Source organism: Thalassophryne amazonica, chromosome 21, assembly GCF_902500255.1.
Source record: "Thalassophryne amazonica chromosome 21, fThaAma1.1, whole genome shotgun sequence".
NCBI lineage: Eukaryota > Metazoa > Chordata > Actinopteri > Batrachoidiformes > Batrachoididae > Thalassophryne > Thalassophryne amazonica.
In genome coordinates this window covers 21,100,802-21,115,129 of record NC_047123.1, presented here as the reverse complement: position 1 = coordinate 21,115,129, position 14,328 = coordinate 21,100,802, and the positions used below count along the sequence as shown (strand labels likewise).

The 14,328-nt window shown below is 41.5% G+C and overlaps 1 protein-coding gene across 1 annotated transcript in view; it reads right to left on the bottom strand.

Annotated features, from left to right (window-relative positions):
- Positions 1-4,874, bottom strand: part of LOC117503306 (glutamate receptor ionotropic, kainate 2-like) — a 176,745-nt gene extending 171,871 nt beyond the window's left edge. Inside the window, exon 1 of the mRNA XM_034162522.1 lies at positions 4,325-4,874. Coding sequence (XP_034018413.1) covers positions 4,325-4,451 — 127 coding nt within the window. The 5' untranslated portion in view covers positions 4,452-4,874. The remainder of the gene's footprint in view (positions 1-4,324) is intronic.
- Between the last annotated feature and the right edge of the window lie 9,454 nt (positions 4,875-14,328).

Genomic DNA, 14,328 nt, shown 5'->3' with positions numbered 1-14,328 from the left:
TAAATGATACTTCTTTTTTTGGCAGCAGTGGGTAAATAAAGAAAAAAGCTCTGGATTATCCTTTGTTTTATGTTTGTGACCACCTTTGAATTTACTCAGAAGCCCCTGTGGTGCTTAAACTCAAAACTAGCTTATCAGTAGTTGACAGTGTACTGAGTCAATACTAAAAGTTAGCGGTTAGTGGTTAGCATTAACTTCTAAATTTTTTAGGGGTTTATTGATTTGGCTTTATAAAAGCTAACTTTTCAGTAGCAGATTAGCGGTTATTGAAGCTAATTTTTCAGTTAGCTGTGCCCGCCACTGTATCGGTTGTATTTAGTTGATCCTAGTGCGGTGCAAGAACAATATTTCGTGGGTGCTGCAGAAGCTAGGGGGCACTGTAGGGCTGGATCAGGCATAGAATGTGGAAAAGGTGGAGGCTGAAGATGCAGGATTTGAAAAGAAAAGGCGTTTTTATGGTGGATTCTCTGTGAGGTTTGGGGGTGGGGGGTATGTAGCCCCTTCAAAGCACAGCCTGGAGCTGCCTGTGATTTCACTCCAGTCGGTGGTCAGAGTGTGCCGGTGTTGCAACACTTTTTGCTATTTTTCTGACATTTGTCACTCGGCGTGACGCTGTGCACACAAAGGGCCGACTGTGCCTCGCCGTGTAAAAGTCTCAGTCTGGCAGCGGAACAGTGGTTGTACACTGTGAGTCTCCTGTCTGGGAACGACATGGTATCAGGGCAGGAACGGAACAGATGGACCCAGGGGACCTAACCTCCTCATTTAGCCAGCCTCCTGCAGGAGCAGCTGGGACAATCTGCTGAGCAAGCACATCCAGGGAGAACAAGAAATGTACTGGAAAAGGACCAATGGCTTTCTTTGCGCCGCGAGCCAGTTTGTGTTTCTTCTCTGTCTCTCGCGGCACTTTAAGCTCACTCACATACATTTGCATTATCACCTACTCGCGAATCTATCTTCATCCATCTTTCTCTTTCAGAAACTCAGCTCCTTCGTGAGCAAATACAGATAAGCGCAGCGCCTGTGACTAATTTAGGCTGCATGAAATGAAGCCGTCTTGCAAATGAAAGCTGAGACGCGGATGCCGCTTGGCTGATGGAGATAATGGTTCCCGCAAAACTGTAGAATAAAGCTTTAAAAGGGTCATATAATGCAGGATTTCTGTAAGTTAATATCAGGCACTGAATTGTTTTAATGTGTGTTTTGAGCCAAAACTACTCAACAGACATCAGGTGATGCACCTTTAAAAACTGTTCTTCAGGTCGCAAAAAAGGCCTTTTTTTCTGTGTGTGCTGTAGTCCAGCACAAGGGTCAAAATTTTAAAATGTTCCAATCATATTGAAAGCTATACCACAGTATGTGTCTGATCACAAAGATTCCATAAAGGTATAGTTTGGGCAATCTATGACTGAATGTTATGGAGTTATGGGGTAAAAACATTAAGAATTGTGACAAAGGTCAATTTCAGATTGTACAGGGGTCAAAAGATAAAATTGCTCCAATTTTGGTAAAAGGAGACAAATTATTGGTTGAACTAATAGGATTCATAAATGCAATAGTTTTGACTGTGTTCAATGATTGGTCTGCAAGGTAAAGGTCAAACAATTGTTGATGATGTTAATTGGATTCTACGGCATGTGACATATGTTACCCTGTAACATGATAACTAAGCATGACACATGGTGCAAACTATTCCTTTTTAAAACAGTATTAACCAATAATTTGCATCACATTTTACAATATTTGGAACAACTTTAACTTTTGACCCCTGTACAAACTTAAAGTGACCTTTGTCACCATTCTTGCTGTTTTTACCCCATAACTCCAGAACATTCAGTCATAGATAGTCCATACTGTACCTTTATGAAATATTTATGTTCAGCCAAATAATGTGTTATAGCTTCCAATATGATTGGAACATTATTAAATTTTGACCTCTGTGTAATTCTTCAATTGACCTCTACCTGGCTGCCTATTGAAAATTCAAGTGGCTACTCATTTTTTTTTTTTTTCAAAAGAGCAATATCTAAGGAGTATTTGTGCAGACTTTGGTGCTTGTATCACCATTTGAAGAATTTCTCTTTACATATTCTGTTATCTGCCACACTACTGCTTTAAATGTCAAACAGCTGTTGCTAACAGAAAGAAGAGGGGTGGTCACTCTGTTCCTGACAGGCCATGTGGGAGTGTTCCACAGTGCATACTGGCTCACAAAACAAGTCATACACCAGTTATGGACTTCTGTGACATATGTCACAGAAGTCTAAAATGAGCTGTTTCATGCATACAGTTAGCTGACAGCAGGAGAATTTATGATTTCACACACAGAATTAGGGGATTTTGAGGATATTTAACATGAAACCCCTCTATTTAATTATAAACAAAAACACCTGTTTTGTGCCTGACCCTTTAAAGATCCTCTAAATAACATTTGAAACATTCACATATAAGCAACAACCATTTTATATGTAATTATTTTGTGGATTAACAGAATCCTTACAAAAACTGAGGCAACACTCCATCAGTGCTCTGAGCTTTTCTCTCCGGTGTTTATATTCTCTGGCTACATGTGCATGAGACTTCCAAGTGTGTACGTCCTGCCTTGTGAAAGCATTGCCACTCTTCTACTTTTTAAAGAAGTAGTAGTACTCAATACTTACTTCACATTTGTTAATTTTTTCCCATTATGGTGGACATTACTTGGTTTCCAAAACACACACACGCACAAATCGCATTTATAAGCCATTCATCAACAAAAACACCATTACTGACATATGTATATTTACTTGCCCATGTGTATTGCGGTGTGTATAGCATGCAGGGTATGCCTTTCATTTTCATGTGACAAGTCTTTTATACCATGTAATGGCCACACAGTGTGCTTCTGTCTACACCTCTGCTTACGCTGTTGTCTCTATTGCGGTATAAACATAATTGTGACTTCCTCAAGCAGTGCGATGTTAGGTGTCAGAAACAGTTAAGAATTTCTGCATCGCCCTCTGGTGGATGTTTTACTCAACAGCCCTGAAGCAGTAAAGAAGATATAAGTATGTGGCCACTGATGGTTACCCCATTTTAAAGGCATGGATTGATTTGCACACACAAATGGAGCGGAAATGAGCCATTAAACTGTCAGAAAATGGACAAAACTGGAGAAATTTTCGCAAAGAACTACAGACAGAAGGCTGCTTTCCTGTCAGTACTTCATGTTGAGCAGAAATTAACCTTTTTTGAAAGCAACAGGCTGCTGCCTGGAGGCACAGTCGCTGTCCGTGGTGCTGAAAAACAAGCCGCTCCGTGTGTTTTCAGCACCTCGGACAGCGATCGAAGCGTCTCCGGCTTTTTTGGGGCATGTCAAACTGAAAATGGAGTCACGTGTCCGTGGCAGGTCACAGCGCATACAGGAGTGATTGCATTTTAGGCAACTTGCTTGAACTTTAACACCTCGGGCGCGAAAGCGTCTCATATTCTGCTCCACTGACAGGATTTGCAGCCATTACGTACCAGGTGGAAACTTTTGGCGTTTTTTACGCACGCCACTTCTCTTATTTTGGGAGGGGGCGGGGGAGGAGATTACTGAGCGAAGCGATCAACGCAGCGTGGACGTGGTGAATGCAGCAGGGACACGAGCGCATCCCGACGCGCACGCGGTTTGACTCCCAAAAGAAGCCTCCGGGAGGGATCGGGATTTTAAGGAATGTGTTGTCAACACTTGATGACATCCGCTGTGGGGTGTGTGTGTGTGTGTGTGTGGGGGGGGGGGGGGGGTGATGGCGAAGTGCAGCCAGTCGGAGATGAGTCTAATTAAGCGACAGAAGAATCCCCGAGGCCGTGATTTAGTAGGAATACATTTTAGAATCAATAAATAAAGTGTGGTTTCCACTGCGCGCGCTGCTGGAAAACTTTGCATAATTAATCATTTCTTCCGCCTAGTCGTGTAGTTCTTGAAGAGAATTTATTTTTGTGGTTATAATCAAGTAAATCTGCAGATCTCAGCTGGAAAGCGGATAAATAACCCCTCAAAAAATAAAAGATAGGCTCGAAGCGATCGGAGCGATGTACCGCAGAGAATATGTGTTGGTGGTTAAATGGGCTGGAAGGAGGAAGCAAGTTTCTTTCTCGGAGAACTGTTGCACATGCGGTTTTCTTCCCTCCCAAAGTTCACCGCGATCGGTGCGTCAAAGAGGATGCGCGCGATCGATGCCGCGTTTCTGAGAGAAAGCGATGCCCCCTTTTAAAAAAATAAATAATAATAAAAAAATGAAGGAAGAAAGTAGCGGGTGTGAAGAGAAGGATGATCGCGTGGGTTTCAGCGGTGGCTTACCGAATCTCAAAACGTGCGGCATCCCGCGAGAGTATCCAAGAAACAGCAGCAGCACGAGCGGGATGAGCCTGAGGTTGGATCTGAAAATGAGACTGGTTATCATCAGATGATGGGAGGTAATCTTCATGTTGTTTTGGGAAAAATGCACAGTGGTTTGATCCCCCCGGTGCGCGGGTTCAATTCCCCCGTAAATCTTCTACAGTCGTTGGGCAAAGCAGGGTGACAGCGGCCCTCAGATGCGCAAAAATATCACGGCATGGTCACTTGCGCTTTCCCTAAATCCATCGGCATGGTTCTCCTTCTACTCCTCTTCACTGCGCCAACACACAGCACTCGTCCGGATCGAGGGACGGCGGGACATCCATGTCGAAGGGTTCGGATCCAACGGGGAGGGATGGAGGGAGGGAGGGAGGGGAGAGCAACCCGTGCGCGGGCCGGAGGTGAGGAGCTACAGAGCGCCGAGCAGAGGATGCAGCAGCGACGTGCAGCCTCCTATGAGGCGCTCCGGGTTTCCTCCGCTCCCATTATACTGCACTGCTGCACAGCCTGTGACGTCGAGCCAAGGTTAGTGCCGTGAACGCGCACCGCCACGGGGAGAGGGGGAGAGAGAGAGAGACAGAAAGAGAGAGAGAAAGAGAGAGAGTTCTGTTTCATAGATAAACCTAAGGAGAGGATTTCAGGTTTCAACCCAAATACTCCAATCATAACTAAAACTAACTAAATACAAATATTAAGAGTGTTCTGGGAGCAAAATATCCCCCGCTGGCAAGTATTGCTTTAGTATAAGCCCTTGCTACATGCTAATAACATTTCAAGGAATTGTAGTAGGTTTCCCGAATTTCTGTGAAGAATTCCGTGTGAAACTGCATTGTCAAGGTTTGTTATTCAAGGGGCATAACTCTGACAACACGAGTCAATCTTGTACAATATTACAATATGTGTATTACCAACCTATAACAATGATTTGTACCAAGTTTCAGGAAATTCCTACAAAAAATGTGAGAGAAGTTGATTTCAAAATGCAGGTGCCATCTCATGAATCTGGCAGTGTCTGGGTTTGTTATTCAAGGACCATAACTCTGAGAAAATATGTCAATATTGTACAATATTACAATATGCGTATTACCACCCTATAACAATGATTTGTACCAAGTTTCAGGAAATTCCTACTAAAAATGTGTGGGGAGTTGATTTCAGAATGCAGGCACCCAAGCATGAAACTGACAGAGTCTAGCTTTGTTAATCAACGGCCATAATACTGGAAAAATAGGCCCAACTGGAATGGTATGAAAATATACTTTTTACCAACCTATTACAAGGACTTGTACCAGGTTTCACAAAATTTATCCTAAAAGTGTGAGAGAAGTTGATTTCAGAATGCTAGTATCCTTTTTGGGGGACAGACAGTCAGACAGACAAATGAATTAAGTTGTTTTAACTTTACTCTAACAACTCTAACTTACAAACATTAAGTTCAAACGACTTAATTCATTTAGATGTTACCAATTTAAACAATTCATTTAAGTTGGCTCAACTATTCTCTTTTTTTCAGTGTAGAAATATATTCGATTTACTCAGAAATGCAGCGGAATTAGCAACTAGCGAGACCAGCCAGTGACATCACAATGCTGACGTCCCCAAGATGTCTTGTAAATCACTCCAGAGGTGTTATCAGGTTACAAAAACAGCATTTTCAGTTTTAGAAGTGTTTATTTCTCGCTAGCTTTTACATAATATATGAGAAAGATGCTAGATTTACACAGAAACGCAGTGGAATAAGTAACCAGCAAGACCAGCTAGTGACATCACGGTGCCTCTCACTCTGATTGGCTGTCACCCACCCCCCAAAAAGCAGACTTGCATGATTCATAGCATAAATATAGGAAACAGAATGTGATCTTTTGACATCTTAAAATAGGTTAAGGTTAGCCATCTTTGAACTTGTTCAAGGTCTGTGTCCCACGAATGCTCCCTGTGAATTTGAAGACTCTGGCAGTAATAAGACTGGACTTGTGCCAAGCACAGACAGATGGACAGGCAGATGGACGGATGGATGCAAAGATTCCGCTCTATCCGATGGCCATATTTTGATGGCCTTGGGAAAAACCAACAAGCAATCAAAACTATACCTGTTCCTAATTTCCATTATACACATATTGATGATGTTGGGGTCAGTGTACTTTTCCTGAGTAAGGATGAGTTTCAAAGCTTCTGAATCCTGGTTTCAACACCTAGAGTCTCACATCCGGACATGGTATTCCAGTGCTAGTGGTGTTGCCAAGGAGACTGACTATGTTCTTGTTGGAAAACGCTGGAGAATTCTGCAGACCCTTTGGTTCGAGGATGATGTACCAACAGATCAAGTTCATTTTTAAAAGTCACTAATATTATTATGAGTCTGCTAAATATTAAAGCAGTTAATCAAGGGCCCAGTTGTCTGCCTGGATGGTTGCCATCCAAGAATGCAAGGCAGTTCTGAGATGGGGTGGATGCAGCGATGCACAGCACCAAAGGGTATTGGTTTCCATCCTGTCCCTTTGTGTGTATGTGAACAAAATAACTCAGAGTTTTCATCGGATTTGGGCCATAATTGGTGGATTGGCTGAGTGCCAGTGAAGGAGAAAGTGACTGAATTTTGAAAAAAAGATCAGCTAAAGGTCATACTCACAGGTCAAATCAAAATTTGGTTCCAAAGCTTTCAAGCAGTATATGGTATAGTACGGCTATTTTGAGGAACTGGTTAAAAATGCACCGTTGGATCCTATTAAACACTAATATGAAGTCACATATTAACTGTCTGCTGGAGATATGATCTTTGACCTTAAGTGATCTCAAAAGGTCAAACTCAAGGTCATAGCTATTTAACACAAACAGATTGTAGCAAAGTGGATTAAACATATTTGAAGGGCTGTGCGGTAGTCGAGGACCAGGTACTAATTCAGCTTTGGCCAGAGGTGATTAAATGTCAAGGCCATGCAAAAATATATATTACAGCATCACAAAAAATACTTTGTAGGACTCAGTGTCTTTATTTCTTGTCTGATTTACTGTGATAGATGTTTGTGTCATTGTCGCTTTATAGGATGATGCCGATCTGTCACTAGACGGACAAACGAAGAGGATACTCATCTCCTGGAAAGCAAGCGAGAAACCGGTAGGTTGTACCAACACTGGCTTCCCCGGATCTGCACAGCGGCTCTCTGCAGGTGAGAATATCAAAGAGAGCGGCGCTCGTCTCGCTGCCATCTGGACGATCGACATAATTATGGAGGAACGGTGAGTTTCTGTTTCTGTGGAAGTCAGCAGTACACTTTACACAGCGTGAGAGGAACGCTGGTGGAGACTTCAGCTGGCAGCAACACTTGGGGAGGCGACGAGGCGCATTAAAGTCACAGCGCCCTCAAGCGCCACAGTGAAGCACTGCATGTGTTAACGACGTAATCGGTTGGTGCGTTTCGATATCTTGATGATGACCATTTAGGCGTTCCTGTTAATTAGACTCCATTAGTGATTCGAGCTGAGAATTACCTTGTTGCGCCGGATGCGGCGCCTGCTCCATTAGGGAGATGCTCCCCACCCTCTCTTTTTTGCCCCATTACTGATCAAACAGTGTCATTTTCGAAGGTGGCTGCAAATTGGATGAGTTTATACCCGCCCACTCACTCGTAATCCGGCGAGGGATCCACACCATCCCGCCGGTGCGTTTATTCAGATGGAATTCAGGCTCTGGATAACGCAAAGGAGACTTTATGCAAAGGAGAGATAACCACTGCTAAAAAGCCTTCTGTCACTCTCTCTCTCACACACACAAGCACACACAGACACACAGGCAGACTGGTAGGGATGCGAGGATCGGTGAAGGGAAGGAAACCATGGAAACGAGAAGCTGACACACGTTGAATGGTAAGGCCATGAAAGAGGAGACATTCATTCAGTTCCATCTCTCTGGACTAAAGACTCATCTCCCGTCCATTATCCTGCAAAGTACAAATTTATTTGAACATTTTTTACCTCTGAATCCGAAAACACAATCTGTTTGATAAAGATTTTTTTCATTTCCTACCAGAATATCAGTACCGTGCACTTCAGAAATTTTTCATATTCGGTGGTCCCACTTTTGGCTTTATGTGAATCTTAGAGACCTCAGTGGGAATTCATTCTTCAGAGACGGCAATTAGTCAAGTGAGACAGTAATTAGGACCTCTCTGCTGCACACTGTCACTTCCACTTAGCTCTGACGGATACCCACGGTCCCCCTCCCTTCCACAGCAACTGCAGCCAAACATCCGTAGCTACAATCTGAATTTGTACAGCAACAGCTAGGCATCCGAAACAGCTACTCTGTTTCAGTACACAAGATGTGTTGTTAAGATTTCAAATACCAAATGGATGAGTGCCCTCTTATGTGCCTTTCTATGCCTGGCATCCTCAAAACCTGGGCCTACCTTGCACCCAAAAACTGAAAAAGAAGTCAGCAGGCTGCAGTCACTGTACTCATCACTGCACTCCAACACTCCACTAATATCAACCATGTGCAAGATAGTACATAGTGCATGTGCAGCTAGTCTGTTTCACTGAAGAACTTGTGTTGTTATATAAGTGTTGTCACAGTTACTTTGAAAAGTTACTTTATTAGTTACTTTTTACAGTTACAGTTTACAGTTACTTCATTAGCAGCTGCGGACAACTTGTTGGCAGCTGCTGAATGTAACTAATAAAGTAACTAGTAACCTAACTTGGTTATTTTTTAAGATTAATCAACAAAGTAACATTTACATTTTATACTTTTGCAACTGTATAACGTAACTAAAAAAGTAACCATTAAAGTAACTTTTGAAAGTAACACTGGCAACACTGGTTGTTAATATATAAAATACCAAATGGCTGAGTGCCCTAATCTTATATAGCTTCACATGGTCTTCTGTGCCTAGCATTCTCAAAATGCAGGCCTACCTTCCATTCAAAATGTGAAAAAGAAGTCAACAGGCTGCAATCACTGCACTCAGCCAAATGCAATGCAAAAATAATATATTGTAGCATTATTGAAAAAAACTGGGAAAGCCAAGAAATACAAAACCATGTCCAAGATAGCTACCACATGTACAGTTGCTTTATTTCAGTGAAGATACTTTGCTAAATATTTGAAATATTAAATGAATGAGCACACGCTAATCTCAGATCTAAAAAGCATTGCATCTTCCTGTGCTCTGCATTCTCATGTTTTACCTTGTATAGTAAAAGTGAGCAAAAGAAGCAAGCAGGCTGTAGCCAGTGTGCTCATCCAATTCTAACAGTGAAGTCAGTTCATACAAAATAGTGAAAATGTAACTGCTACATGTGCAGCAACAGTATTTCAGTAGAAAGGTTGTGTTCATTTATAAAGTACCAGTTGGACGAGTGTCTTCCTTTTTAACCAATCTTATGAAGCCTATGAGGTTTTCTGTGCCCTGCTCTATTTTCAGTAGAAAGATTATTTTTACTTTCAAATCATGACTTTACCTTGTATCTCAAAAGTGAAAAAGAAGTCAGCAGGCTTCAGTCACTGTACTCAGCCAATTAAAACACTGTAGAAATGTAAAAACAAGCCACATTATAGCATAAAATGAGGGGAAATGTACTAAACTCAGTAAATACAAACCATGTACAGCTACTTTATTGAAATTGAGACATATTATAATCTTTACTGAAATATGACGTGACTTTTAAAAGCCTTATGTACCCTTGTGTACTCTGCCTTCTAAAAATGTAGATGTACTTTATATTATGAAATTTAAAAAGATGACAGAAGGCTGCAACCACTGTGCTCAGGCAATGACAAAGCTACAGTTATATAAAAATAAGTCACATTATATTGTACATTTATGAATAATCTAGTGAAGCCAGTTCATGAATAACCACATAGAGGACAAGTTCACATGGCTGTTGTAATGCATAATGTGCTCTGCATTCTCAAAACACAGGCATACTTTATATCCCCAAAGTGAAAAAGAAGTCAGCAGGCTCCAGGTCTCTTTTTCTGAAAGATTTTGCTGCCAACATGAAACTTTGAGCCTTTGACACACAAATTTAAAAAATCAGGACTACTCAACAAAAATATAAACGCAACACTTTTGGTTTTGCTCCCATTTTGTATGAGATGAACTCAAAGATCTAAAACTTTTTCCACATACACAATATCACCATTTCCCTCAAATATTGTTCACAAACCAGTCTAAATCTGTGATAGTGAGCACTTCTCCTTTGCTGAGATAATCCATCCCACCTCACAGGTGTGCCATACCAAGATGCTGATTAGACACCATGATTAGTGCACAGGTGTGCCTTAGATTGTCCACAATAAAAGGCCACTCTGAAAGGTGCAGTTTTATCACACAGCACAATGCCACAGATGTCACAAGATTTGAGGGAGCGTGCAATTGGCATGCTGACAGCAGGAATGTCAACCAGAGCTGTTGCTCGTGTATTGAATGTTCATTTCTCTACCATAAGCCGTCTCCAAAGGCGTTTCAGAGAATTTGGCAGTACATCCAACCAGCCTCACAACCGCAGACCACGTGTAACCACACCAGCCCAGGACCTCCACATCCAGCATGTTCACCTCCAAGATCGTCTGAGACCAGCCACTCGGACAGCTGCTGAAACAATCGGTTTGCATAACCAAAGAATTTCTGCACAAACTGTCAGAAACCATCTCAGAGAAGCTCATCTGCATGCTCGTCGTCCTCATCGGGGTCTTGACCTGACTCGAGTTCGTCGTCGTAACCAACTTGAGTGGGCAAATGCTCACATTCGCTGGCATTTGGCATGTTGGAGAGGTGTTCTCTTCACGGATGAATCCCGGTTCACACTGTCCAGGGCAGATGGCAGACAGCGTGTGTGGCGTCGTGTGGGTGAGCGGTTTTCTGATGTCAGTGTTGTGGATCGAGTGGCCCATGGTGGAGGTGGGGTTATGGTATGGGCAGGCATCTGTTATGGACGAAGAACACAGGTGCATTTTATTGATGGCATTTTGAATGCACAGAGATACCGTGACAAGATCCTGAGGCCCATTGTTGTTCCATACATCCAAGAACATCACCTCATGTTGCAGCAGGATAATGCACGGCCCCATGTTGCAAGGATCTGTACACAATTCTTGGAAGCTGAAAATGTCCCAGTTCTTGCATGGCCAGCATACTCACCGGACATGTCACCCATTGAGCATGTTTGGGATGCTCTGGACCGGCGTATACGACAGCGTGTACCAGTTCCTGCCAATATCCAGCAACTTCGCACAGCCATTGAAGCGGAGTGGACCAACATTCCACAGGCCACAATTGACAACCTGATCAACTCTATGCGAAGGAGATGTGTTGCACTGCATGAGGCAAATGGTGGTCACACCAGATACTGACTGGTATCCCCCCCCCAATAAAACAAAACTGCACCTTTCAGAGTGGCCTTTTATTGTGGGCAGTCTAAGGCACACCTGTGCACTAATCATGGTGTCTAATCAGCATCTTGATATGGCACACCTGTGAGGTGGGATGGATTATCTCAGCAAAGGAGAAGTGCTCACTATCACAGATTTAGACTGGTTTGTAAACAATATTTGAGGGAAATGGTGATATTGTGTATGTGGAAAAGTTTTAGATCTTTGAATTCATCTCATACAAAATGGGAGCAAAACCAAAAGTGTTGCGTTTATATTTTTGTTGAGTGTACTTGCTCTGTTTTTCTGTTGTGCATAATCTCTGGGGGCTGTGAACTGTGAATCTGGGGGTTTTGTGCTTAATTTTGGAGGGGTTTATATTTAGTTTTTCATTGTCATTCATCGGGTTGGTTATTTTATATGTCAATTATATTACATATTCTAAGTATTGTATATGAGTTTAATAAATGTGCTCACATTCCTTCTATCCATTGTAAAAATTGTCATCACGTCATAAGTGAAACACACTGATTTTTAATAATCATCTTGTAGTGCACTTGCATGCTTTTTAAAAAAAAAAAGTAATTTACTCCCCTAAAGCCACACTGGTTTTCTCTCAACTCATATATACTTTGTATAGTCTTTGATTGCATTTTTTGCATATATATATATATATATATATATATATATATATATATATATATATATATATATATTTGCATGTGTTTTCAACATATTTCAACAACCGTCTGCAGGTTACCTTCATTATTGTACAGTAGAATAAGCGAGAAGTGCAGCAAATATAAAGTTATTTAAATATATTGAATTAAAAACTATACAGCAAGGATTTAATTAAATGCAAGTAATAATGGTGATTTTGCTTTTGTTTTTTAAATAACTCTGAAAAGTGAGTTCTGCAGCAGAAAAAGGCATCAGGATAAGAAGACATGATGCCAAGTTGAAAATACAGCAGTTATATGAATAAATATTCCAAATGCTGAGTGTGCTTTCAGATTGTAGGCAAAGTCATGCACGCTGACAAGCATGCGCGCACACAGACACACACACACACACGTGTGCACGCACACACACACACTACAGAGAGCCCGGCTGATTGGATGGTGGATGGCTGGAGTTGCTATTACAGAGCACCCAGCAGGGTCTGCTTTGCAGGATAAGGACATCCTCGTGGAGCATTTCTCAGTGTGAGTGATGAGGAAACGCCTCTCTGTCTGTGCGCATATTTGTGTGCACAAGCAAGAGAGGCAGGTCGGAAAAGAGGAACAAGCTGAATATGGACGGATGCATCTGTCTGCCTACGTACTTTGATGCTCAAATAGAACTCCTGCCTATGCTTGCAAAAAAAAAAAAAAAAAAAAGCTATGAGACAGCCATAGATGCCAAGTGCGTGACTGCAGAAAGAGAGTGACTGCAGAATAAAAGACAAACTTGCAAGTTTTTATGCATAATCGAGCCTGCAGCCTTCTTTGTGCACACACCTTTGTTGTCCATAAGTGGTCCTTTCAAAGACACAACAGAGGAAAGAAAAACTGGGTGCATAGTGAATAAATCCTTTTTCAGGGCTAAATTAAAAGATGTTCCTTCTGTGATAAAAGAGGACAAATCATAGATGTGCACCCCATTTGCATACCCCAGGCAAAAATAAGCAAGCTTGCATTTTTACATGAGGATTAATATTAAAGGAATAATTCAGTTTTTCCTATCATTAATCTTATTAAAACACCATTAGTAATAGAGCCAACCTATATACTACTGTCCGATATGAGCCTTTTACACATATATTGGTATCAGCATGATTTTTGCCAATATGAAAACTTTTTTTATTAAATAAACAACACAGGAAAACACATTTCCTTTTGGAAATGGTGTCATTGCATACTTTGTCCAGCAGAGAGAGATCCAGCAACATTAATTACAATATTGTCAAGCATGACTGGGACCCCATCACCCCTTGGTTACATTAGCTATAAGAGACAGAGGCAAAGCGACCAGCTGCCATTCATTTTTAGAGTGAGTATTGAACAGAGACAAGCAGTCACCATACCACCACTGAAACTATGGTTCAAAAGAGACGAGAGGTCTATTTTCTGCAAATGCTGAGCGATGTGACATGGCAACTGCCAAACAGACTGAAGGCAGCATGACCACGTAGGGTTGGTTATTGGTTATTGTTATAGTTATTCATAATAAAGTTCCTGTTTAAACTGTAAAACATCAAGCCTCAATAGCATTTATTTGTCGTAAGTGTTGGATAATGAAATATTAGGAGTCATTGCCATTTTGTTTGAATAAATATCAGCAGACATGTTGGCATTGTAAATTTGTTACTCCCCAATATTGGTATTGTATTAGGCACATCCGTCCAGCTATAGTTAGCTTTACATTTGATGACTGCTTCTTATAAGATCATTTTTTTTCTCCTCACAAACTGCTAAAATGAAAATACAAGGATACGGTAACCGATTAGAACACCAAGTGAAGACAAATTACATTTTTCCAAATATTGGGGCTAACCTATGTTTCAGTCAAAGGATTGGGGCTAAACTCCAAGACTGTGATGGGGTGACAGAAG